Here is a 27,889-nt window from a genome sequence, read left to right on the forward strand (position 1 = left end):
TACGACTCGTCGAACGCCCCCGAGATGTCGCTAACAACATTTTAATAGGCCACCCGATAAACAAAACCCTGGTATGCGCTCAGCGGTGGGGGGCCTTTAAGTTTAATTGCAGGTTTAGGATATGCAGTTTTTTAACACGATTATGACGTCGCAGGGTCGTGGATTGGGGCGAGGACTGAGGGGCTGCGTCACGTGCGAGGTCCGCACTCCGCCGACGCATGCGAGACCGCGGGGCGCCGGCGGCGCAGGCGCGCACGACCCCCCGGCCTCCTTCCGTCAGTCAGCCGCCGGCCAACACGCGCCCCGCTTGTCTGTCGCGCGACCGCGGAGCTGTGTCGCGAGTGTCCCAACTCCAAGTGATGACGACTTGTGACTAGTGCAATGTTCGTGCTACGCTTAGCCGTCGTCGCGGCTACGCTCGCCGCCGCCGCCGCCGCCTGGCAGGAGAACGTCAGGCCCAAGGTCTTCGCGCAATTAGGTTAGTGACACCCGTGGCCATGCCGTCAGATGTTGGCTGACAAGTGCTTGTAACCTCCCGACTCGACGACGAGCTTTAGTTGGAAGCTCGTGTTTATTTTGATCGATGACATTGACACCACGCGTTGGAAAACATTACAGTGTTTATGTTTGTAGTCATGAACTGTTGTAATGAGTGTACCTAATCAGTCTGAATTGAAAGAGATATTAGATCTTATTGATTACAATAATAATACAGTTTACTAACTCTATTTCTGATTTGAATCTGAATATTGAGATTTGTCAGTCAGAAAACCTAATCGTTAACCTTAACTTAACCGTTAATTAAAATACATTATGCTATCCCGACATGTCCACGTGATTTCAATTAACGTCTATTATGAAGGCACGAGAGTTAAATTAGTAATGTTATGCTGGTCCAATGCAATATCCATTGTATAACCAAACGAACGGATATTAAGAAAACAATTTACAATAACAAACAGCGGCCAAGTTATTTCGAATTCCATAACGTTAGGCCCGAATAATAATAGCGTCGCCGAAATTGCGCCTTGTGGCACTCCAATAACGAGTCGCAGTCACGCAATAGTTTATCCTATGGGAATAAAGGCAGAGTGCACAACAAAATAGAGGCATTGTTTTATTGTGCAGTCTGCAATGCGGGGGACGGCCACGTGGCTCTCATTAGTGCAGCACAAAGCGAGGCAGTTTGTCCTCAGTTTTGCAATGTTATGCCCGGATTAGCGATGCAATATTTAACGGACTGTACAAAACTTTGTCTAACTTTTGCGTTTGATGAGAATGCGTTGTATCGTTTGTGTAGACTGCACTCACTGCTGAATGAGAAAGTTTGCCGGCCGGTTAGTAGCCGGTTATTTATGGCAAGAACGCATTGCGAATGTTTGCAATGGAAAAGTTGCTCATTGAAATCATAGAGACCATGATTTATCATACCTTTGTAATAAATAAGAGCATGTCGGGAGTAATTTTTTATGATTCTAAGGACGTTTGATAATTTTACGTATAACACACAACAATAATCCCGGATTGCCAAATTATCACATTATTATAATAACCATAAATTACGCAGCAACTTATTCTTAAAACTTGAAGTTTATATCCTTTATTGAAAAATTTACAAGCCACTATAAAAGCTCGCTTTACAAAATAAATAATTTTCGAAATAATTGTAGTTCAAATTTATGGAATAAAAGTATATAACTTTTATACATAGTTGTTTTAAATAGCGACTTAATCAAAAGCTTCTTTGAATTTTAAAAACTATCTTACTAACGCTAACTAAGTTATCCTTTGAACATGTTTATCATTACTATTTACAGTTGGTGGCGTTACATTGCCTTATCCTACACAATGATATTACTGTTGTCTGTACAAGCATCAATTAAAGATGTCTAAACTGGTATCAATGACGTCACTGGTCTAGACAGTACAGTTGGGTCCGACGCATATCCGTCCATTGTATCCGGTAGTTTTGTTTGCCTTTGGAATTCAATATTAATGGTTCCATTATCAATTTAACATTGCAAATAATTGTACAACGGTTGCAAAGTGTTGCAAAATTTAGGTATATAGATTTTACAGAATATTATCTTGGTGTGTTAACTGAGTGACCATTTTGTTACGAGTTCAAGTGATAGAGGCGCTAGGGTAATGCCCAAGTTTTAGAGATATTGACGTAATCAAAGTTTAATGTAGTGTAAATTGTGATATCATTCAGGTAGTGTCTTTATATAGATAATAGATTCATAATAGATGAATTATTAAAACAAAGATTTAAATTTTCGACTACATTAACATCTAGTAAATGTATAATATAATAATGTTCGTAAAAATCGGACAGTGTAATTGTTTTTGTAGAGCATTTGAAATATCAATACTTTGATTTTAAATGACCTGTAAATTAAATGTTTCTATACATTACACGTTTACAATGTACACAAACATGATATATCGAATTATTAGTTTAAACATAATAGTTTAATTACTAAGTTAATTACGTTTATCAACACAAAGCCCTTCATTAAAGTGCTCTCAAATGACAATTATGATACTGTAACGTAACTAGGTAAATTAATTGCAATTGAAAGTCAATAAGCCTAAATGAAGTAAGCAGAGATGACGGACCAAGTTAATTACACCGCCATAGTTGTTTGATGTTACGGACCGAGAGCCTGTATAAGCCAGACTTACCTCATTCTATTCACACTTTTTGAAAGAAATAAATAAAGGAAGAAGAAAGAAAAAACATTTATTTCAAAAATTGTGCCACTATTAACCTTAACCGTAGTGCCTGATAACCAGACCACTTAGGCAAGTCAAAAGTAGACTAAGCATCAGAACACCACATGTAATATTTGGCACAACATTGAAAAATGATCTCGCTTAACATTGTGCTGCATGCTCCAAGGAAATATTGGACGTACAGCCCTGATTTTCAGCTGACCCTTCGAAAAACACCGTTAAAGATCAAGCTTTAGGTCTCTAGCTAAGCTAAGGGTTCAGTGTTAAAAATTACGTTTTAAATTTGGACTAATGAAAATCTGCTGGACTAATCACTTATTTAAGTCTATTAGCTACCTAATAAAATTAACATCAAATCTATACTAATATTATAAAGCTGAAGAGTTTGTTTGTTTGTTTGGTTGAACGCGCTAATCTCAGGAACTACTAGTCAATAAATATTACCGAAAGCCCATTGTTAACGAAAATCACAATGTCAAACACACTGGTTAGTAATTTTGAGTAAGCAATAAATTAATAGTGAATACGAAATGTCTTGATTAAAGAAACATTAACAATAGCTATAGTTTGATTTTTTTGTATATCCACTAAAAACACTCACAGTTAGAGAACAGACCAGCAGGGCCCTTGCAACCTGATATTTATCAAAGCCACTATGATAAAAAGTTAATAATCGGCTACCGCACAGTTACTTCTAATGGCTGAAGAGTTTTCAGTCTTTATAAAATGTGGTTAGTCTGGCTATTGCAAGCTTTCGTTCTATTAGGTTCGGACAGACGTAGTGTTCGTGTCAACACCTCTCACGTAATGTGATCCACCAATTCAAACCAGAGAGTTCACGCTGACCGCAAACCGTGGTTTAATATACGCACGATCAAAGGTCTCTATGGAGATCGGGAGATAAAACTTCTGCCTTTATTACATCGTTACTTTCATACTCGCATATTCGATTTCAGATGTTTCCAATAACTGGTTTTAAATTTGCTCATTTTATTATCTGAACATTTTTCTCTTAAAAGTATAACTTTTATTTCATTTTGTCATTCTACGTCCGAAAGTAGGTTTGAATTTGGATAGTTGACAACACTAACGCTTTTGGAAAATCCGCACAGTATAAACATGTTAAATTAATTAGTGTGGTTTCTGTACCGGAAACTGTACTGTAGTGGAGGTTTGAGAAACAAAACCCTTATTAGTTATAAACCATTGCTTACCTCTCACAGACAGATGATAATCTAAAAACATGTTTCTGCTTTGTTGACAGTCTTTCAGTTACACAAACAAACGTACTGTCTGTACACCTTACTAATACAACCAAAGAGAACCCGTCTTTCGAAAATAGAAGCTTTTTAACTTCTTTAATGTTAAAATTCGAGATTGTCACATAACTCCTCTTTTACAGCTGGATTTATTTGAATGATATGTTGTGTGTAGGTAAAAATATTTCAGTTATTCCTTAGATAGTTTGAAAATAAAATTAATAGATGGCGTTGTTATTATGATTTTCTTTGTTAATGTCAGTACGAAGTCTGTCCGATCCGGTAGTGTTTAATATAGTGTGTTATGCTATATTATGATAATGTATACTGAAGTGGTAACCGATATTAGCTGCATACTGAATACATAATTGAGTAGGCACTTTAGTTTTCGAAGCACATAATTAAGAAGGACGTTAATTGGTTATCCAAAATGCAAGAAGCTAGTCTAGACGTGCCAATATTTGTAACTACAAAATATAACCCACAAATAAATAATTTTCGCTCAAGACAATACTCAAGAGCATTGAATGCAAAGCACATAAATTTTCAGTTGACACACAGAATTTACTTTTTTGGTTTATATTTTAAGCTAATCGACTTCCTGCGGTTTCAACCGCGTAATTTTCGTTCCCATGTGATTAAGAGTATAAAATATAACCTATTTTAAACTATCGTGAGTGTTATTCATATTAATTGATTATGAAAAACGGCTAAAACTCACGTGAACCAGCTCATGACTCCTTAGACATAGCCCCGTATGGGTTAGAAACTAGTCGGGCATACTCCGACCTTATATCACGTGAGTTTTAGCCGTGTTTCATAATCAATAAATATTACCTCGTTCATCAAGCATACTTTAGGATTCTAATGGTGGAAAATTTTTTTAATCAGCGCAGTAGTTTCAGAGCTAAAGTCAATGCAAACGAACAAACACACTATCAAATTTTTATAATATTAGTACAGATAAATAAATTAAACAAGTAGATTCTGTTTATTATGAACTCATAATAAAAATGTGAGCTAACTAGACCTCGACAATTTTATTATAAGCTATAAAGAGTCCTACAAAAAAAAATATATAACGTTTTCGAATTAAAAAAAACTACAATATAACCTAGTTACGACCGCTTGGCTTAGTAGATAGTGGTTGCAATCTAACTAACCTAATTTGTGGGTAACCGTACTGCATTTTGTCCGCAGACGAATGATATAGTTATTATTCTCAAAGTACATCACGAGGGAATTGGTTCAATTTGAGCAAATTGTATACAAAATGTGAAACTAGAACTGCACATGCACTATGGGAATGCAATAATTCTCAAAGTTCTTCAAAGGAAATGGAGGAGCGTTGTAACTGTTTCAAATGTGATAAAATCTAACGCATTGTGAAACTATATCGAACTATAATTGTGTACTTTATTGTTGTTGTGGAGTGCATTTATTGGGACCGGTTCTTGAAGTGTGGGCAGAGATAAGTTGAACTTAATGCTGACCGGATTTCTCTTGGTTACTGGTTAAAGTGTGAGTCATTAAAATCCAAGATTGAGATAGGTTAGTATCGTTGCATTATCTAATAAGACGGCTAAGCAAATTGTGTAGTAAAAGATTTTAATATTTTGAGTCATAATATGAAAGATTTGGCATCGCCCAGCAAATGGTTCCGTATGTAATTGTGCATTTATTGTTGGGACCGGTTCATGAAGTGTGGGCAGAGATAAGTTGAACTGGATGCTGATTTCACTTGGTTAAAGTGTGAGTCATTAAAATCTTAGATTGAGATAGGTCAGTATCGTTGCATCATCAAATAAGATGGCTAAGCAAATTGTAGCAAAATTTTTTTTTTTAGTCATAATATGAAATATTTGGAAGAATTATACGAAGCTTATTTAAATACCGGAAACGTGCGAGTCTGTCTCGCCCAGCAAACGGTTCCGTATGTAATTTTAATTTTCGACTTAATAAAAATAAAGACCCCTTGTTTTTAAGATTTTTTTTTTGTATTTGTGGTCTATAACGATATCTTCTTTTTTGTATTTGAGGTCTATAACTTGCCAAATTTCATAGTTCAAGGTTAACGGGAAGTGCCCAATGAGTTTTGATTTCCTTAAAAGTGTCGATATTTTATGCGTTTTTTTTTCTGAATAAATTTTCCTGTATCTTTTTTCACAACTTCATGGGATTTGAGTATTCGGCTTAAATTTTAACTCAATATCTCTCAAAATAAAATGTCTTGACAGACAGAAAACAAAGTAATCGTTTAAGGGTTTCTTTTCCTTTTTGAGGTAGATTTGGAACCCAAAAAATAAAAGTAGGACAATATTACTTGTGTGGTAAACGAGTAAATATTATGAACCGGTTCAAATGGATAAATCACGCCGCCATAAACTTTAATACTTACTAATAAATAATAAAAAAATATGAACACACATTTTTAAACCATGTTTTATGGACTGCACAAAACTAAACAGGTACCGCCATCGGAGGTTCAATTTAAAACGTTTTATGGTGTTGCATTATGGTTTCCGACATTCCCCTTTATATTTTAACTGCTAGGATTATAGAACGTTTAAGTGGTCCCATAAAATAACTGTTCACTACCTGAAGAAGAAATAAATTACTTAACAGGATAATGCTTTTATATTCGAAATGTTTTGTACGTGTCGCGTTTTGCCTTGTGGGTATTTATTGGGTCATTCGTCAGGAACCAATACCCAAGGGTAGTGTTATGTGGTTGGGGTGCATAATACTGCTGTGACGCGATGTTGTTTATGATTGGACTCTCCTGAACAATTTATTAACGTTTCGGTTCGGTATATAGGGGAAGTAGCTTGTTTCAAATGATATAAATTATATCTGGGTTCATAACCTTGCCGTGTTTGTCATGGACAAGACATCAATTGTTGAGAAATCGCAGTTCTTGGATTTAGTTTTACTACTATTCTTACTATTTGCTAGAAACAGTGTACCTATAGGTAATATTAATGCATTTCTTACGGGTGTTTTAAATCTTATAAAAAAATTTCATTGCTAGTATATGCAACCACTTTCTTATAGTTATTATTAGTTAGAGACCATACCATGTTCTTAGTTAGAGACTTGGTCGCTAACTATGGGCCTCATAAAAAGGCTCAGAATCACGCAGCGGGCGATGGAACGAGCTATGTTTGGAGTATCTCTGCATGATCGAATGAGGAGAAGATCCGCAAAAGAACCAAAGTCACCGACATACTCGTAGCTCAACGAGTCGCGAAGCTGAAGTCAAAATGGGCGGGGCACATAGTTCGAAGTGCCGATGAACGTTGGGTCCTAGGGTGCTGGCCCCCGACCCCCCACCAGGTACTGACGACAACAAGGGTGTTACAACAAACACAGTATCTGAAGATACAGTGTAATGTCATGACACGGCAGAACTTTCCTTTGAAGAATCAGGACCACTGTAATATTTGCTAAAACTGTAATAATATTACCAAGCTTTAGTTCTACAAGCTTGAGATTGTACTTGTAATATGCCACTTGGTATTGGTCACGCTAGCCGTTATTTGAGAAGTGGGTCGAATCGTTAACAACCAGTAACGATAACCGCTAATCGAAAGGACAAAAGTTCAAACAGCTATCTATAGTCTGTACTGTGTAATTTAGGAACAAAACAAAATTAGTTAGACACGGTAAAAAGATGTTTGTTGTTCATTTTGCGGTCAAAATCGACCTTAAGTTGGTACAAAGTCGACGGAGTTTGATGAGCTTATTCTGAATGGGTTTAACGAAGAGCGTGACACGCACGTGCGTGCGGCGCTCACTGTCGCGGTCGAGAATCGAGACGGAGGGGGAGCAGGATGGCGCCGCCTTGCGGGAGAGAGACAACTCAACTTTATGACGATGCTATATATCTAGCGTCGTAGCGGGTAGCGTTGCCACGCGTCCGGATAAAGCCGGACATAGTTAAGCTTTTTGATTGCGTGTCCGGCCAAAATAAACGGTGTCCGGCTTTTGTTAGGCTTTTTACTTTTGATTTTACTATTTAATTTTGACTGATGACTTTCTTTTGGCCGTGACTATTACTTAGGGAGCTCCCGATTTGGACTGATTTATCGTTCGATTAGTAGGATTTCGTACCCAAAGGGAAAATGGGAAACTATTATTAAGCTATCCGCCGTCCGTCTGCCTGTCACGAGGCTGTATGTCATGAACCGTGATAGTTGAAATTATTACAAATTACATATTAATGTGCCGTTTTCATAGATAACAGTACGAAACCCTCCGGTTTTTAAAATTTTATTTTGCTTGATGACTTTCTTTGATTGATTTTAATAATTAAGTACTTAAAATGATTTAGCATTCGATGTTATTTATATTTCATTAAAGTTTAACAACATTTATGGTAAATATTAAAAAAATCCTGATTTTACATTATAAACAAGGGTTTTGTATTGTCCGGCATTTGTACCCAATGACTGGCCAAAGTGACTGGTCTGTCCGGCTATTGGGTTTAGTAACGTGGTCACCCTGCATCTGGGTATAATGTCTCCGTGTGGGAGGTATGTCGGCGTTCGAATATTTTTTAAATACATCCTGATAAATTCTGATCTGTATTCCATGAGTGTTTTATTAACATTTCAACGCATTCTTTAAATTTTAATTTTATTCGAGTTTATTTGTCCGTTATTCCTGCAATGCTGTCTTTTGTTCCATGAATTGCAAATACAACTTATTACATTTGCAGGATATGTCTCCAAAGGGTCCTTTTTAAGTTCAGAAGATTGCTCGTAAATATAAGTTGTAACATTTGTCGATGATATTATTGTTTCTCGTTTGAAACAAGAACATTACTCGTATGTTGCGCGTTCGACTGTGGCAATTTATTTATTCCAATTTCATATTTTTGTTGTGGAGTAATTTAATGAACGTTCAACCCTTAGGGACCTCGTGCAATATGCGACCAGGACCAAGACTAGTATTTGGCCGTGGTCGCACAGACCACGACCAAGTCGTAAAGCGGCCAATTGTCATTTGTTATTCTGCCCGCGGCATACTGGCTGGCCAGTCTGCATTCTCTGTCACAGAACTAGAGCGTGAATGCTCACAAAAAAATATCTGAGACTTCTCAGAAGTGAAGGTCACAAGGTCTCAGCCCCAAAAGGAGCTGGAAGGACTTGACCGGAGAAGCAAGATCCCTGCGCCTGAAGTGGGCAAGGATGCTAAGCCTCACCTGGAAGGTAATAACCCACCCGGCAACAAACTATACGTACTTAGCTCGGTCGCAAAGACCACTCGTACCGGCTCGGATTGCGGCAAATTGCGGCGAAATACGCGATGTCCATATGGTTTATTTAGTTAACCTAGTCGTTGCGACCACAGCTGGTTAACACACTAACTTGGTCTATATTAACAACCGTTTAAAATTAACACAAAATTATTAACAACCGCATTTTTCGTATTCAGTAAAGAATTCATTATTTACGAAAATGACCTTTACTGCTTATTGATTTGATGTTAATTATATTAGGTTGTTAATAAAGACAACTTAGAGAATAGGCAACTGGTCGTGGTCCTGGCCGCATAGTGTGCGGGTTTCCTTACAGACGACAACGCAAATATTGGTAATGAAAACATTTGCTGTAATACTCCAGGCGTTCGGAGAGGAAAGACTTTTTTACGAGACGACTGCGAGTGTGTCTAGCCCATTGTGATGCAGTTTTTAAATCCGGATTAAAAGGAAGCCCATAATAAGCTCGATGCGGGGTTGTTACTGGGCGGTTGGGACGATCGTTTGTACCAACTCTTCTGTAAATTTTGCTATTGTGCTTAATAAAAACATTGTTGGATTGCACAATTTGAAATGGTAATCCACGTTATTTGCTTTTGAAGTTTTGAATCCGGATGTTGTAATAATAATATATAACGGACAATTAAATTGGTGCGAGTACACGACGAATTGTATTTTGTTTAGAGAATATGATAGTTTGTATTATTCTTTCCTTGTTTTTTTTAATCGACTTCCAAAAAGGAGGAAGTTCTACGTTCAACTGTATGTATGTTTTTTTTATGTTCAGCGATAATTCCGTCATTTATGAACCGATTTTGAAAATTCTTTTTTTGGTTTGAAGGGTTTGATTCCAGGGTTCGAAAATCGTAGAGACGGCTAGTCCGTTTGTTATTTGTTATATTAAGAAATATGAAATATGTCAGTAACTTTGTCCGCGTAAAACTCTTGAGCCACGACGTTCTTTACTGTAGGTACTTGGTACACGTTTAAGCCTTCCTCTTGCATCACTATCGATTGTTAAAAACCGCATTAAAATCGTTGTGTAGTTTAAAATATCTCAGCGTACAGACGAATGGAATGGAAGTCCAGCGTGGTGGACTATTGACCTAACCCCCCTCATTCTGAGAGGAGACTCGAGCTTAGCAGTGAGCCGAATATGGGTTGATAATGATGATGATGAAATATTTTTCTATTAGAAGACCTTACAAAGTTGACGGTATTTAATTTCGAAATTCTGAAGGTTAGATTCCACACGCAATTCAAAACCTCAATCACAGAGTTCTAAGCATTCTACGGACTTCACTCTTTACATACCAACATACTTAACGACGACAAAACCTTCATTTGAAAGGGCACCGATGAATAGCAAAGAGTCAATGGGTCGTAAGAAATGGGCCAGTCAGTACTCGCGCGAGTGAAATGCACTCTAAAACCAGCCTACTGAGACCTTTCTCGCACCGCAATTGCTTTAGCCAGGTGGCATGTAATGAGTTTATTGTGGTTAAGAGTTGTGGTTTTATAATATTTTCTCTATTGTTTGTTCTCTATGATCATTCGGAGTCACTTTTGAATTGTTCTGTAATTTAAAATACTTATATATCTTTTAATAAGTTACTCCAAATTACGCTTGTATTGAATTGTTTTGTTTATTTATTTTTCTTTTGTGTCTTCCCTTAGATGCCGTCTTGTTTTTATGTTTTGCAGGTTTTCATGTATGTATGTATGATGTAGTTAAGTATAGTCTGTTTGTATTATTATTATGTATTATTGCATATTATTTATGTATTTAAATTACTTAACTTTGTATTATTTTTTGTGTGCGTATACTCGAATCGGTGCTTACGTTTTTTTTTCTCTTCACAGTGGTTGTCTGGAAGAGATCGCTCTTTACCGATAAGACCGCCATTTGTACATTAGTTTCTAAGTGTTATTATAAGTTATTGTTTATTTTTGTTTTAATGTTCAATAAAGTATATTTCTTCTTTCTTCTTCTTCTTCTTCTTAAAATTTATTTAACTCAAAAGATTAATGTTTAAGTTTTACAACTTAAACGTTAATCATTTGTCTACTTTTACTTTCGACAGTAACAAATAGTGCCCTGTGCAAAACTGAAGTAAACGGCTTACAATTATGCTTGATCTGTCATCATCATACCTCTACATCCACTTCACCATCATTGCATCATCACTTACCAACAGGTGAGATTGTAATCAAGGGCTAACTTGTAAAGAATAAAAAGAATAAAAAAAAAACCGCGTGCTTCCCGTTCTATTAAGAATACGGGGACAATGTATAGCCTATAGCCTTCATCAATAAATGGGCTATCTAACACTGCAAGAATCACTGCACTGACTGCATTATCACTTACCATCACCTGATAGTAAGTGATAATGCAGTCTACGATGGAAGCGGGCTAACTTGTTAGGAGGAAGATGAAAATCCACACCCCTTTCGGTTTCTACACAGCATCGTACCGGAACGCTAAATCGCTTGGCGGTACGTCTTTGCCGGTAGGGTGGCTATAACTAGCCACGGTCGAGGCCTCCTATCATCCAGACCCGGACAAATTAAGAAAATCTCAATCTTGGGCAGATTCGATCTGCGGATCGAACCCAGGACCTCCGTTTTGTAAATCCACCTCGCATACCACTGCGCCAGGGACGCCGTCAATTTCTTTGTGTGCTGGTAAATGTGTAACAAAGAATCTTTACTAATATTATAAAACTGAAGAGTTTGTTTGTTTGCTTGAACGCGCTAATCTCAAGAACTACTGGTCAGATTTGATAAATTCTTGCAGTCCATTTATTGATGAATGCTATAGGCTATATATTATCCCTGTATTCCTACGAGAACGGAAACCACGCGAGTGAAACCGTGCGGTGTCAACTAGTAAATAAATAAAGATCGATAGAATTCTGTCAAATACTAACCAGCTGATGTAAGTTTTGTACATTAGTGAAGTCACTGCTCTCTCTGAATTCGCAGGGTGCTTTGTTACGGTGGCGATTGGTTCCATTAATAAGGCAGGTGTTCACAATGTGAGCCCCGACAATGGTGCCGAGGGTGGGGTCTCGGGCGCTCTCACCATTGAAAAGCATTTCTCTCTTAAATTAATATTTATTTTCGACTTTGCTGTTAGCTATTTTTATGTGTGTACGTATTGCGGTAACTAGGCACAGATGGTTGTACAATCGTAGTTATATTCAGACAAATATTTTTAACAATCCAATCCGAATTGGGCCAGCATGGTGGACTATTAGCCTAGACCTTTTCATTATGAGAGGAGACTCGTGTTCATCAGTGAGCCGAATATGGGTGGATGATGATGATTCGTCGTCATCAACCCATATTCGGCTCACTGCTGAGCTCGAGTCTCCTCTCAGAATGAGAGGGGTTAGGCCAATAGTCCACCACGCTGGCCCAATGCGGATTGGCAGACTTCACACACGCAGAGAATGAAGATAATTCTCTGGTATGCAGGTTTCCTCACGATGTTTTTCCTTCACCGATTGAGACACGTGATATTTAATTTCTTAAAATGCACACAACTGAAAAGTTGGAGGTGCATGCCCCGGACAGGATTCGAACACACACCCTCCGGAATCGGAGGCAGAGGTCATATCCACTGGGCTATCACTGCTCTTGATGCTTTGATGATGATTATCAGCCCATTTTAATGGTCAATTAGAGAGACAATTAGAGAGCCCAAGGTTCGAGCGCAGGAACTCATAATCTGAAGTTACATACGCTACTAACTATATTATACTAACTTCAGCACAACAGTGTGCATATAGCTTGGCAAGTTCGTTGATGACACTCCCATGATATGCGGGCGACTGGGGGAAGGACTGCACGTGTGTGAAATCGAGCGCGCGGGGCAGAGGGAAGGACTGCGCGGGTATGAAGTAGTGCTTAGTGGTACTACTGCACAACTGTTGCAATTTTTTAGCGTTTAGGGTTATGCGTTAGTTACAGTATGAAAACATAAAAAAATCCCACTAGGCACTCAGTTCCTGATCTTCTAAATTATTTCATAAGTTTCAGTTTGAGTTTCAATATTTTATTATAACAAATTGGCGTACGTAATATAACGCTTATGTACAGTACACACGCGTTATACACTACATAGTGTATTTCTATTGTAGAATGTTCTATTAGTACGTATCTAAGTGGGTCGAAACGTATTACCTCTTTCTCAAACGACTCCATTGAGACATGTTTATGTGTGTTGCCACATCTGTAAGACCATCTGTATTAGATACATCAGCTATTGGTTACATTTTTATACGACAGCATCACAAAATAATGCAATCCAAAATGGACCAGGCCTTAGCCATGTGGCACGTCGATTGTCTTTCTACAAACCAAAAAATATATGAGAATGACAGATCCTACTATAATATTATAAACGCGAAAGTTTGTATGGATGTTTGGATGTTTGTTTATCTATAACGCCGCTACTACTGAAGCGATTTGGCTGAAATTTGGAATGGAAATAGATTTTACTCTGGATTAACACATAGGCTACTTTTTATCTCGAAAAATTCATGGTTTCCCGAGATTTGCGAAACTGCTGATTTTAATTATATGAATGTTTGTTACTCTTTTACGCCTTGACTACTTAACCGAATTAGCTGAAATTTGGTATTGAGGTATATTATAGCATGGATTAACAGATAGGCTACTTTTTATCCCGGAAAAATCCGTGGTTCCTGAGGGATTTGTGAAAAACTAAATTCCAATAATATACAGATGGAGCGTACGAAACCCGACGGTGTCGTACCCGTCACAAATACGAAATTCAAAAACGAATACATTCTCGAGTCAGTACGACACGAAGCGTCGCATCAGTAGTTTTCAATATTATTTAAGAAAAATGGCGTCTTATGTTTTTAAATATTTTTAAAGCTGTTCACCAAAACTAAAGAAATAAAATGGAGTATTTTTTTTACTGGTTATTATTAATTTACGTAATTGTTGTAAATGTAAAATTTTGAAATACCTACCTATTATGAATAAAGTTTGTATATGCGCTTGTCAAGGAGATGCGTGACGTTCGTTTTTTATGGGTTTCGCCGGCTTCACTCGTAACTTGCAAATAACCACTACTTACTCTGTGGGAATGACATTCACTATCGACAGGTCACGTGATCAAGTTGTCGACCGCATCTGTTCCCATACATTTTGTTATTTTTCGAAGCGTTAACGTTTGTAGATAAAGAGTCGGCGTGTCACGGCTATAGGCCCAGATCTTTATGATATTTGTCAATAGACAAAGGAATGGGATTGTGAGACATAATACCCTATAGACACTAGACACTAATAGTTTCTAGAAATCCATTACACATTGTTGGTTTATCTACCAGCATCATGTTACAATGCGATGAACTTTGTGAGTTACTCTGATATCTTTAGCGGTCACTGGCTAAACAGTTTCATTAAAAAAAAAAATCGGTTGTCTGTAAAGTCGGTTTACTGACGATAGTTGAACGTGACAACGTCTTAAGAAAATACTGATGGAATGGTTGCATTTTTCAAAAGAAATTGTTCGTTTTTCACAAATACTGTTTAATAATCTTCATAGACCAGAATATACTTTATTTCTTGTAAAAAAAGTTGGCAAACCTAGAGCGAGGGAACGACGCATGACGTCATCTTCTTAAGTCGTTGTCACGTCAAAAAAGTTTCTTGAATAAATGTAATTTTCTTCTCTAGTTCGACATCACCTTTCTTATGACAACCGAGACTAAGCATGCATGAAGTGTTTAGAGGTGCATGTTGAAACGCTTTCAGTGGCAATAATGTACAATTTGTTCATTTCTATCTCCTCTACCATTTATAACTCTTTGACTTATGTGGAAAAAGTGTTGAGAGGAGACCACTAGCCACTTACCTATATTTTGTCCGTTCTATAAATATAAACTGTAGGTATTTGTTGCGTTATCGGGTCATTTGACCGGTAATTTTTTCACCTTGGCCTACGTTGGTCTACCTCGTTGTTTTTTTGGTCTATTGGTCTATATATAAGGATATTGTTTTCGTTCAATTATATAAAACCACTCGTTAAAATTAACTCACGTCTTGACACTTAGCATATATCTATACTAATATTATAAAGCTGAAGAGTTTGTTTGTTTGATTGAACGCTATAATCTCAGGAACTACTGGTCCGATTTGAAAAATTCTTTCAGTGTTAGATAGCCCATTTATCGAGGTAGGCTATAGGCTATAGGCCCGTTGTCCTACGGGAACGAGAACCACGCGGGTAAAACCGCGCGGCGTCAGCTAGTGTTTTTTCCGCATATCTACTTGGCTAACTAATAAGGGCACAAAATTGCATTATGGGGTCATTTGATTGAAAAATTAGACAGTGCCTACGTCATAACGTCTACCACGTAATTATTGCGATTCAAAGTCGTAAAAGGATATATATATTGTTTTTTTGTTACACTGCCCACCCACTCGTTATGTATTTATGTCATGAAATGTACTTGTGTCATGAAACTGAGCTACAGTTATATTTGCTCGAGCTGTTTCCGCTAAGTTGGCTAATAAAATAGAAGGAAACATTATTGCAAGTGTAAGAGTTAAGTGTGGTGCCCTAAAAATAACCACGCCGTCCCTTTCTACTCTTGAACTTGACTTCGGGTTCAATAACCCGTGCGCTCGGTGATAAATATTGTTTTCAACTATAGTTTTTAACTTATCCATTCAATGTTTTTGTTTATCTAACCGACCTTTGTCTTTATTAACGTATTGATAAATCTATGAAGTTGCGTAACTGTATTTTTATAGTTTTACTAGCAAACACAGTAGTTTCATACGTTTCAATCAAATCTTTCAGAATGAGAGGAGTTAAGCTAATAGTCCATCTCGTTGTCCCGATATGGATTGGCAGACTTTACACTCGTAGAGAATTAAGAAAATTCTCAGGTATGCGGGTTTCCTCACGATGTCCCATGCCCCAAAAGGAAAACTTTTGGGGCATGCGATATTTAAATTCTTAAGATGCAACTAAAAAGATACGAACTAGAAAAATTTCAAAAATTAAAAGCAGAGGTCAATTCACTGGGATAATGATGGTAACAATACAAAAGTTGTGATTTATCTCACTGTCTGAGTATCGGTTTCGGTATAACCTCAGAATAAAGAAAACTTTAGAAGGTATAACCCGTTGAAATTACTCTTCTTTGGTGTAATTTCACGAACAAGCAAATTTGCCACTCTGTATATGCCGTGAAGAAGAAGAAGAAGAAATACTTTATTGCACACAAAAATACAATTATAAATTAAAACAATAAAAAGATAAATTAATAAAGCCGTGTTGTGTGACGTGCAATTTTTTTTTTTTTTTTTTTTTTTTTTTTTTTTTTTATTTTTTTTTTTTTTTTGGACACAATTCCTTTTTTTAAAGACGGCTGAACGTGGTTTCTGGTGTTTTCTGTATTCTGAGGCTATAACGTTAATAATATGGATATGACTAAGGACCTCGGTCATATCCACTTGTTAATAAGTTTATTGGAGTTTTCATATTTCATATACTCGATAATGAGTCTTTTGCCACTTCAATATAAACCGCTAATGATGTTCACGTAGACTACTTTGAAACCCTATCTCATCAAGTAGGTAATAAACTGCCAGGTGCTTCGTATGTCACCCCTTATGACTGATACGGGCTTACTGGAACAGATTCCCGTAATAAAATTGCCATTTGTGGAGCACGAAAACATTTTTATACGCTTATTAAGTTACACACGGTCAAAAACACAACGTTTATGGTAAATAGGACAATAATTCATTCTGCAACGTTAATATTGCCTTTTACTACAGCCATAGACCCGATATGAGTAACCGTTAAGGGAAACAAATGCTTTCTTATGAGTTTTGTAATACGCTCTTTTGTTATTACGTTGTATGTGTGGCTTGGTTACAACAAAGTGAATTAATAGATTGATCTGGTTAAGTAATATTTTAGAATTTAAACTATCGTGATCATATTAATAGATTATGAAACACGGTTAAAACTCACGTGATATTAGTAATATTGCTCTGAAACTGGCTGTATCTAAAATTAACCCAATTCAAGTGTTCGGAAGAAGCACGAGTCTCCTCTCAGAATGAAAGGGGTTAGGTTAGCTCTAAGTGTTGCTGCTACTGACGACTGCAGTCGACTGCAGTCAGCGACTGGAGTCGGCGACATCTCGGCGGCAGACGACGGCGTCCCGACTGCAGTCGACTCTCGACGTCGGTCGACGACGGTCGCCTACTGCAGTCAACTCCCGTTGGCTGCCGCCGAGACGACGCTTACTGCAGTCGGCGATGCCGTCGCCTGTCGCCGATTGAAGTCGACTGCGGTCCCAAGGTACTGGACCAACGTCCATCGGCTCTTCGAACTATGTGCCATGCCACTTCAACTTCGCGACTAGTTGAGCTATGTCGGTGACTTTGGTTCTTCTGCGCATCTCCTCATTTCTGATTCGATCACGCAGAGATACTCCGAGCATAGCTCGTTCCATCGTCCGCTGTGTGACTGTGAGCCTTCTTATGAGGCCCATAGACCAAGTACAGGCCATTTATAGATACAGCATACATATTGGTAAAAATCAGTTTGACTCTTGTAATGCATCCGATCTTCCTCTCCTCTATCTGTATACTCCCTCACCACTGAAACGAGCAGGTGCATCGATTGCTATCGATTATTCTAAAATTAGCGAGGCATCCGTAGCAGTCTCTAAAATAAACTGGAGTGGATTCGTGGATACGAGGCAACATCGAGAAAGAAATATCTGATTTTAAATTCTACTCTACATATTATACCTACTAGCAGATCGATTGGTTCGCGTGAAATTATATTTTAGGAAAATCCTACGTGGACCATGGATAAAAAGTAGCCTATATTCTGTTTTTTATGATTTATTTCTATACCAAATTTCATACAAAGCGGTTCAGTGGTTCAGCCGTGAAAAGGTTCACAATAAAAACAAGACAAAACACAACACAGACAGACAAAATTCCTTTTGCATCCTACTATCCTATTCTACTTCCTACTAATATTATAAACGCGAAAGTTTGTATGGATGTTTGGATGTATGTTTGGATGTTTGTTACTCTTTAACGCCGCTACTATTAAAGCGATTTGCCTAAAATTTGGAATGGAAATGGATTTTACTATGGATTAACACATAGGCTACTTTTTATCCCGAAAAAATCAATGGTTTCCCGAGATTTGCGAAAACTAAGGTTTTTATTGATATGAATATTTGTTACTCTTTTACGCCTCGACTACTTAACCAATTTAGCTGAAATTTGGTATTGAGATATATTACAGCATGGATTAACACGTAGGCTACTTTTTATCCTGGAAAATTTCATGGTTCCCGATTTGTGAAAAACTAAATTCCATGCGGACGAAGTCGCGGGCGTCCGCTAGTTTATAATAATAGTATGGAAGTATAGATATCTACCGATCCTTAGATTGCCTGAGCCGCCTTTTGTAGTTTACTTCTTCGTAATATGATACTTTATTTCATCTTACATCATGATCTCCATATTTACAGTCGTAATTTTCATCGTAAGCCACATTATTTCTACAATAGCACACGAAATTTCTGGAAATTAAAAAGAAATATGTGTCAGGTAACATGGATAAGTATAATAAAACAAATTCGTTATAAAGCAATCGAAGACCTAAAGTGGACTAAAACATACTTAAACAGGCATCTTGTATTTGATCAATTTCGTACATTTTCAGGTGAAATTTCTGACTAAGGTCCAAGTTTACTAAGGTTATGTCTAAGGTTACTCAGCCGGTCGATATCCCCAGTTTCAGATTAGGTTCCAGTAATTGAAGCAATCGGATCTAGCACAGAAATAGAGGAGCTGGTTCCAAGAAATGCACCGAACGTTTAAAACGAAAGATCTTTTTTTTTTCTTTTTCTTTTTTAAATTCAAAGCAAGGTAGTCGTTGACTGCGATCTTACTTTTTTTTTAATGACAAGTTAAGCCTTGACTGCAATCTACCTTATGGTAAGAATTTATTAATTGCTTGATATTATGATGGTAAGATTTACTTAGAAGAGGTACAACTTTATTCTACCTCTAAATGTTTTTATTTCTACGCTCAACCGCTTGCTGGTACGTCTTTGCCGATAGGGTTAACTTATATTTATGGTTAAGTGACGATGCAGAATATGATGGTCTACCATCTTTGATTCCAAGTCAGCACTACCATCTACTTCTTATCTTAGGACGTAGACGGTAAAATGATTTATTTGGAAGTTGTTTAATTCATCCACTTATCTGAAATTTATGCAGATAGATTTCAGCATCTTTATGTAAGAAAGAAAGAAAAGAAAGAAAGAAAAGATCTTTATTTTTAAGTAATGCCACATATCACATTAAATCTAAATATAACATATTATGGCTTAACTGTCCACTCAAACAGTGGAGCACTAAAGAATGCCCTGTAATATGTGGCACAACCTAGAAAGGTAATGTAGGTAAATACATACAAAAAACTATAAATCTATACTTCTATACTAATATTATAAAGCTGAAGAGTTTGTTTTTTTCATTGAACGCGCTAATCTCAGGAACTACTGATCCGATTTGAAAAATTCTTTCAGTGTTAGATAGCCCATTTATCGAGGAAGTCTATAGGCTGTATATTATCCTCACATTCCTACGAGAACGGGAACCACGCGGGTGAAACCGCGCGGCGTCAGCTAGTTAGAAATAAATAGCAAAATAGTACTTTCGTATACTCGGAAAGGAAAAATAATTCGCAATAAACAAGTAAGCAAGCAGCTACGTACTTCACCCAGCGTTAGTGCAGGGTTTTAAAAATACGCTAAAACTATATTTCAAGCTGCAGGTTGCGTTAAACATCGTTAGTTCTTGCTTTGTGCATCAGAAGCGTGTTTTGCTCACCAAAAGTACTTTAGTAAATATGTTCACAAGTTCTTTGCCTATTTCCTATACTATTACTTCGCCACTTCTGTCATTTACCTGTGGGACAAACATGTTTCTGTTAGTTTCTCACTTTATTATTGAATTTTTCTTTCTTTCAACACGTTCGCTGCGGTACGAGGTCAATTGACCTCGTACGTCTATCTTCACGAGTTACGAGGTCAATTGACCTCGTACTGCAGCGTACTCTTGAAGTTAGGCACGAGGTCAATTGACCTCGTACGCCTAGCTTCAATATTTACGAGGTCGATTGACCTCGTACTGCACCAGAGGAAAGTACAGAAAAATCAGTGCCGCAGCGAGTAAAAATTTTCATTTGGAAAGTTATAGTGGTGTTACACTTCCGTGTCTCGGAGAGTCCTTTTGCACTTTAAGTCTTCTAAGCATTAGCATTAATGATAGTGATGGATACAAAATGAAAAATTGTCACCAGTGACGTAGGGTGCCTTTGGCTAGGTCAATTGACCTCGTGTCTAGCTTCAAGAGTTACGAGGTCGATTGACCTCGTACCGCACCAGAGGAAAGTACAGAAAAATCAGTGCCGCATCGAGTAAAAATTTTCATTTGGAAAGTTATAGTGGTGTTACACTTCCGTGTCTCGGAGAGTCCTTTAGCACGTTAAGTCTTCAAAGCATTATCATTAATGATAGTGATGGATACAAAATGAAAAATTGTCACCAATGACGTAGGGTGCCTTGGAGGGGCCTATCAAAATTAGTTGGGGGGCCCAAATAAAGGGTAAAGATTTCTTGTAAAAGAAACAAAAATGCTTGCTTAAAATAAATATCACATTGTCTTAACTTATGTAGGATGTTTCTTCTTTGGGCGAGCCAAGAAAAAAAAACAGATTGCTTTTTTTACTTTAATTTTGAATTAAAAACTATAAAGGCAGTTTTTTTTTATTTTTTTGTATTTTTTGCTTTTACACGTATGGGGCCCCTTTTTCGGGGTCCTTCACTTTAGGGGCTTTTCGTTTATTTAGCAGACCCTTCCAATTGGTAGTATTAGTTAAATATACGAAACTACAATTTTTAAATAATAATTATTAAATTCTATTATTAGTATTCTTGCCACCATTCCACGTGGGCATGATTTGTATAGTTATTAGGATAAGTTAGCTTAAGTTCCTTATTGTATTATTAATAATTTATTTCTTAACAATCACAAAAATATAATTGCTATTATAAATGTCTATATATCTGTCTTATAAATATCTACCTTCTGGAAGTTCGGAACTGGTTTCTAACTTTCTAGTTACAAACTCGACTTATGCTTACTTACTTCCTTAGCGACATTGGATTAGTTTGGAGTTAGGGGAAGTTTTCGATGCGATATCTGAATATCGCGGTATAAGGTTGATAGATTCAAATAGTCGAGAAGTATCTTTGCTATTGCTACAACTTCATTTCTCTGTAATTCACAGTTTATAGAAACTTTGTTGATTCTTTTTGGATTGTTAAAGTTGAAAATATTTTAATATTCATTAGTATAATTTCTTAATCTATTTTTTAACGAATAAAGCCTGTTTATATTTGATACATTTAGGAAAGTAATGTGGAATAATTTCGCCTGCCAATTTGTATGTAGCAATGTACTATGAATGTAAATATGGAAGTAATGTATGTAATTACTCGGACTTGTATCTAAATATATGTAGATACACTTTCTTGAATTATTTAGAGAATAGTTGGGTTTATTTCATGATGAGAACAATCGTGTACACTAACGCCAAAGAAGAGGTAGTAGAGTTAGTTGAGAGTATGTGTAAGAGGATTTGTGTGTAAAAGGAAAATTAACAAAAAAATACAAGTTGCCAACCCTACAGTGGGATCCTTCAGTGGGATAAGAAAAAGGAGATGATGAGGAACACTTGTATACAGTTTGGTATACTTAATAATGTAATTAATATACGAGAAATTAGAAGGAATTCGAGAGCGATTTCTGTAGTATCTATACTAATATAATAAAGCTGAAGAGTTTGTTTGTTTGTTTGTTTGTTTGTTTGTTTGTTTGTTTGTTTGTTTGTTTGTTTATTTGTTTGTTTGTTTGTTTGTTTGTTTGTTTGTTTGTTTGTTTGTTTGTTTGTTTGATTGAACGCGCTAATCTCAGGAACTACTGGTCCGATTTGAAAAATTCTTTCTGTGTTAGATAGCCCATTTATCGAGGAAGGCTATAGGCTATATATTATCCCCATATTTCTACGGGAACGGGAACCACGCGGGTAAAACCGCGCGGCGTCAGCTAGTTTAGAAATAAATATCAGAGAAAAGAGGAGAAATAATGAAGTACATTAACACATAATACTAAATGAAAACCATAGTACAAAGATTCGTTGGGTTAAAAAGTTAAGTTAAAGTTGGGTTATTTAAAGTTGGGTTGGGTTAAAGATAGGTATGCTATGTAGACTTTTATCTTCAAGTTTTTTTTAATATATACGTTATTAGCGGCGAATACGTTTGCATTAGACATAGTATTAGTAGTAGTAGTTTTAGTAGTGTAACCTAATAATTAGGTTATACTACTAAAACTCTATTAGTATTTAGATTCAAAATTTTTTCAATTGAATATTACAATTTTTCTGAAAGGATTGACAAAATTGAAGAAGCAAGGGTCATATGCGAGTATCGTAGCAAGCAGAAGGACGTGGTTTTTACCCACCCCTACGGGAATGAAAGCTAATCTATCATCATCATCATTATCATATCATATCAGACGATGGACGTCCACTGCAGGACATAGGCCTTTTGTAGGGACTTCCAAACATCACGATACTGAGCCACCTGCATACAGCGAATCCCTGCGACTCGCTTGATGTCGTCAGTCCACCTGGTGGGGGTTCGGCCAACAGTGAGCTTACTAGTGCGGGATCGCCATTCCAGCACTTTGGGACCCCAACGTCCATCGGCTCTTCGAACTATGTGCCCCGCCCATTGCCACTTCAGCTTCGCAACTCGTTGAGCTATGTCGGTTTGGTTCTTCTGCGGATCTCCTCATTTCTGATTCGATCACGCAGAGATACTCCTAACATAGCTCGTTCCATCGCCCGCTGTGTGACTCTGAGCCTTCTTATGAAGATAATATAGCTAATCTATAGGTACTTATACACCAATATTACATAGAGGTAAAGTAAAGACGGGAACGGCAGCAACGCGAGTAACGCGGTGTCTGCTGGTCATATGTACTCGTATGTATTAGGGCAAGTTAACTGAGCCATCACAGTTGACGTGCAAAATCAGTCGTCCCAATCGAATTAATTGCAACAATTCGATTGCCCACCACAACTAACGGTGTCCGAACTCGATCAATAAAGGGGTAAGTCCTCAAAAGGCAACGACCCGTGATGAGCCTACAGTACGTATTAATAACCAGGCCCGCTCTAAGTGCATGTGCAATTGTCCTGTTAGCTGAGTATACAAACAATGCGGGGCCAATCACATGAGACGGATGCCAGTAATTAAGATCGCTCGACTCATTTGAGGGCCATAGTGGCTGATAAATGTACGTTCTATGGGAAATGTACTGATAAGTGTTCGTATCAAGCTCGAGTGTTTTAAAAACCAAGTTGCTACTGGTGAAGATATTTGTTAATCTAACTAGTTTTCAATATGTAAAATCAAGTCAAAGGCTTTTCACATATTTGTTACGAGAAAACGCGTAGAAAATTTTGAGTTTATTAAATTGACGGCCTCCGTGGCGTAGTGGTAAGGGCGTTGGATTTACAAGACGGAGGTCCTGGGTTCGATTCCCGGCTGGGCAGATTGAGATTTTCTTAATTTGTCCAGGTCTGGCTGGTGGGAGGCTTCGGCCGTGGCTAGTTACCACCCTACCGGCAAAGACGTACCGCCAAGCGATTGAGCGTTACGGTACGATGCCGTGTAGAAACCGAAAGGGATGTGGATTTTCATCCTCCTCCTAACAAGTTAGCCCGCTTCCATCTTAGATTGCATCATCACTTACCATCAGGTGAGATTGTAGTCAAGGGCAACTTGTAACGAACAAAAAAAAATTTAAAGAACGGACTTTCAAATAAACTAAATTGAAACATTCAAAAACACTTTCTTGCTGAATATCAACTCCATGAAAGAAACTATTGTCACAAATTATTGAACTTTCTTTTCAAGTTTCGTTTCAAGAAAACGTTTACTTTAATTTGTATCTGATTACTGATAAATCTGATTTGGAATCATACTGATTTGGAATCATATTAGATTATTTTGAGGAAACCCATATTACTTACAAAAAACTCATTAAGGAGAAATGCAAGAAAAAGAAATATATTTGGTCTCGAGAGGAATAAATGTTTACGAATTTTGTTTCGGAATATAAGAGGCAAAGTATTTATGTAAAGTTAAAGGTATAGGTTTGGTTCTCAAGTTACAAGGTAGGTTTATCTGATTATATTTTGTAATTCCGTTAACGTAGAAAGGGTTACTGACAACAGTTAAAGGGTGAGTAGGTAATTATCGATTCTGGCGTACCGTTTGCGAGTTTCAAAAGTTGTTCTCGCAAAAGTTTTTCTTTACACTTGAAAATTTTGGTCAACATTTTTGAGGATGCCCATAAACGCCAAAAGAAATTTAACAGGAATTTCAACATCTTCGAAAAGTAAAGATTAAACCACACTTCACAATTATGTCAGAATATCTATAAAACGAAATACATTTTTATAGGTAAACAATCATACATTTGAAAGTTAAAACCAAAACTGTTGTTTTCTTAAAAATTAAAAAAAAAATTAACCTGAGTTATGTGGAAGTACTAAATTATTGGTACAGAATTCTTGATATGTGATAGAGATCATTAAGAGTGGAAGATTTTTTATTTTAAGCCCATCAACCCACGAAAAAGCCTCAAAGCTAAACCCATGAAAGCGTAATAAAAACTATAAATAAAAATATTCAAATGATGGTCAAATTACTGATTAAACGTTAAATGATGACAAAAGAAAGAATGGCGAGAATGCGATTGAGATTGAGTACTTAATACGATTTGTAAAAAAAGTAAGCTGAAGAAAACAAATCAACCAGAAGTCCGAACGATCGAACGAAATTACTATAAAAAAAGAATTTCAGTGTCTAAACGAGTTAGGAGCTTCGAGAGCGCTGCAAAATGCTAGTTCAGTTATTAGAAATAAAGACAATCCCTACAGACAGATTTAGTTGCCTGATACTTCAGCAATAATTAATCAAAGTGATAAAAAAAAACAAACTCTCTCATAGGCTTCTCCGCACTTAATACGATTTATAAAAGAAAACTAGGCTGAAGAAAACAAATCAACCAGAAGTCCGAACCGAACGAAATCACTAAAAAAAAAGAAAATCAGCGCCTAAACGGGTTAGGAGTTTCGAGAGCGCTGCAAAATCCTAGTTCAGTTATCAGAAACAAAGACAATCTAACAGATGCACAGACGTCAGACATACAGACAAATTAAGACGCCTGTCACTTCAGCAATAATTGAATTAATGAAAATAAAACTACTGATTAAAAATTATATTACCAAAGTGATGACAAAAAATACTCTCTCATAGGCTTCTCCGTACATAATACGATTTATAAAAGAAAACTAGGCTGAAGAAAACAAATCAACCAGAAGTCTGAACCGAACGAAATCACTATATAAAAAAAAAGAAAATCAGCGCCTAAACGGGTTAGGAGTTTCGAGAGCGCTGCAAAATCCTAGTTCAGTCATCAGAAAAAATATTAGAGCGAAAGAAATGAACGAGCTCGCTTCTAGTTTTATTAAACGTTTTTCCATCGGGCGTCGCTCCCATCATGTGCCAAACAGCTGCCGCGTACGGTTTTTTACCGTCAACTTTGACCCCACTCTCCACGATCACTCATGTGGGAATCGGTTTTTATATCCAACTTCTGGAGCAATTTAAAACTTAATAGCTTCGGCACACGTCTCCTTTTTGTTTGCTGTAACTTAAGTGGGTGTTATAGTTGTATTAATTGGTTTTAGTTTTTTTTTTTTTTTTTGGAGGAAGCACATTACAATTTATTGTTTACGTGTGATACGATGCTGTGAAAGAGATGATCATGGTTTAGTTTTGTTTTCATGATTTGAATGAAAAAAAAATTAATTTTAACAAATTAACATAAAATAACCTACAACTAGTTGATAAAAAGTAGACCTAATGAGTAAATTACCGGTTATTGTGGTGCTCTGAAAAAGATCATGGCTTAGTTTGAATTTAAATCTTGTAATTAACTTTGTAAAAATATTTTATCGAATTGACACAAAACACATTAAATACATAATACATTTATATCCACCTTATGTAAAAATTAAAGTTGATACAGAAGTACATAAATAATAACAGACAGAAGAACGTAAATAAACTATGAAAACAAAACTAAAACACAAACTAATGAATCGCAAACAGCGCTAAGTGCTTTTTACAGCCGAAATCTAATTACGGTCATAGCTTCTCATCCTTGTTATTTATCTAGCGGTAATAAAGTGTAATATTAGAGGGAATACATCATAGTTATAGAGGTTATTTTGCTGTAGCAACGCAGTCCCAAAGAACCCCAGGGAGGTCGTAACGTTCCTAAGCAATTACATATGACATGTCATAAAATGCCACATTTGTACAGTGTGACTACGAACTGTATACAATAAAGCTAATGAAAACAAAAACATTAATTTTAATTTAGATGATTGGACTGGGTATTATTTTAAGTAAAATATACATTCACACGTGATAGAGGACGTAATAGCCCAGTGGATATGACCTCTGTCTCCGATTCCGGAGGGTGTGGGTTCGAATCCGGTACGGGGCATGCAACTTTTCAGTTGTGTGCATTTTAGGAATTAAATATAATGTCTCAAACGGTGAAGGAAAAGCACCCTGAGGAAACCTGCATACCTGAGAATTTTCTTAATTCTAAAGTGTGTGAAGTCTGCCAATCCGCTTTGGGCCAGCGTGGTGGACTATTGGCCTAACCCCTCTCATTCTGAGAGGAGACTCGTGTTCAACATGAGCCCAAAAGGGGTTGTTAATGATGAATGTACAGATAGATTCTTTGTTTCAATATTTGCAATTACGTTGTTTTCATTAGACCAATAGGCTATAAGTAATATTACTTAGATGGCTAATGAACCAGCAGTTCATCTTCGGGAAGTTTGAGTCTAGATTTCCTGTTATAAACTCTACTTATGCTACTTGGATTTGCTGTTATAGGATTAGTTGAAGTTAGATGAGTATTAGTTGTGATACCGGCTTGGATAGATCGTCGGGATCAAATATGATGATCAAAATATATAACTTTAATGTAAAGACCTCAGTGGATATGACCTCTACCTCCGATTCGGAGGGTGTAGGATCGAATCCGGTCCGGGGCATGCACCTCCAACATTTTAAGAAATTAAATATCACGTGTCTCAAACGGTGAAGGAATAACATCGTGAGGAAACCTGCATACCAGACAATTTTCTTCATTTTCTACGTGTGTGAAGTTTGACAAACCGCATTGGGCCTCATTCTGAGAGGAGACTCGTGCTCAAGAGTGAGCCGAATATGGGTTGTTAATGATGATGATATAATTATAAGTTAACCTAACCGGACAAACGTTATTTTACCTTTTTTCTAGGGATTGAAACATTTTGAGGTGCACCAGACCATCCTTGTTGCTCAGGGAAATGAAAAATAGATGT

General features: G+C 36.9%; 1 protein-coding gene across 4 annotated transcripts in view; it reads left to right on the forward strand.

Annotated features, from left to right (window-relative positions):
• Positions 1-224: 224 nt before the first annotated feature.
• The window catches only part of LOC112053281 (semaphorin-1A), a 484,933-nt gene continuing 457,268 nt past the window's right edge, over positions 225-27,889 (forward strand). For 3 of the 4 annotated variants that reach the window (XM_052887876.1, XM_052887877.1, XM_052887880.1), the window contains exon 1: positions 225-478. In XM_052887876.1, coding sequence (XP_052743836.1) covers positions 382-478 — 97 coding nt within the window. In that variant the 5' untranslated portion in view covers positions 225-381. The remainder of the gene's footprint in view (positions 479-27,889) is intronic. The other variant, XM_052887878.1, reaches the window with a different exon arrangement.

Source organism: Bicyclus anynana, chromosome 20 (genome assembly GCF_947172395.1).
Source record: "Bicyclus anynana chromosome 20, ilBicAnyn1.1, whole genome shotgun sequence".
In the NCBI taxonomy this organism is placed as follows: domain Eukaryota; kingdom Metazoa; phylum Arthropoda; class Insecta; order Lepidoptera; family Nymphalidae; genus Bicyclus; species Bicyclus anynana.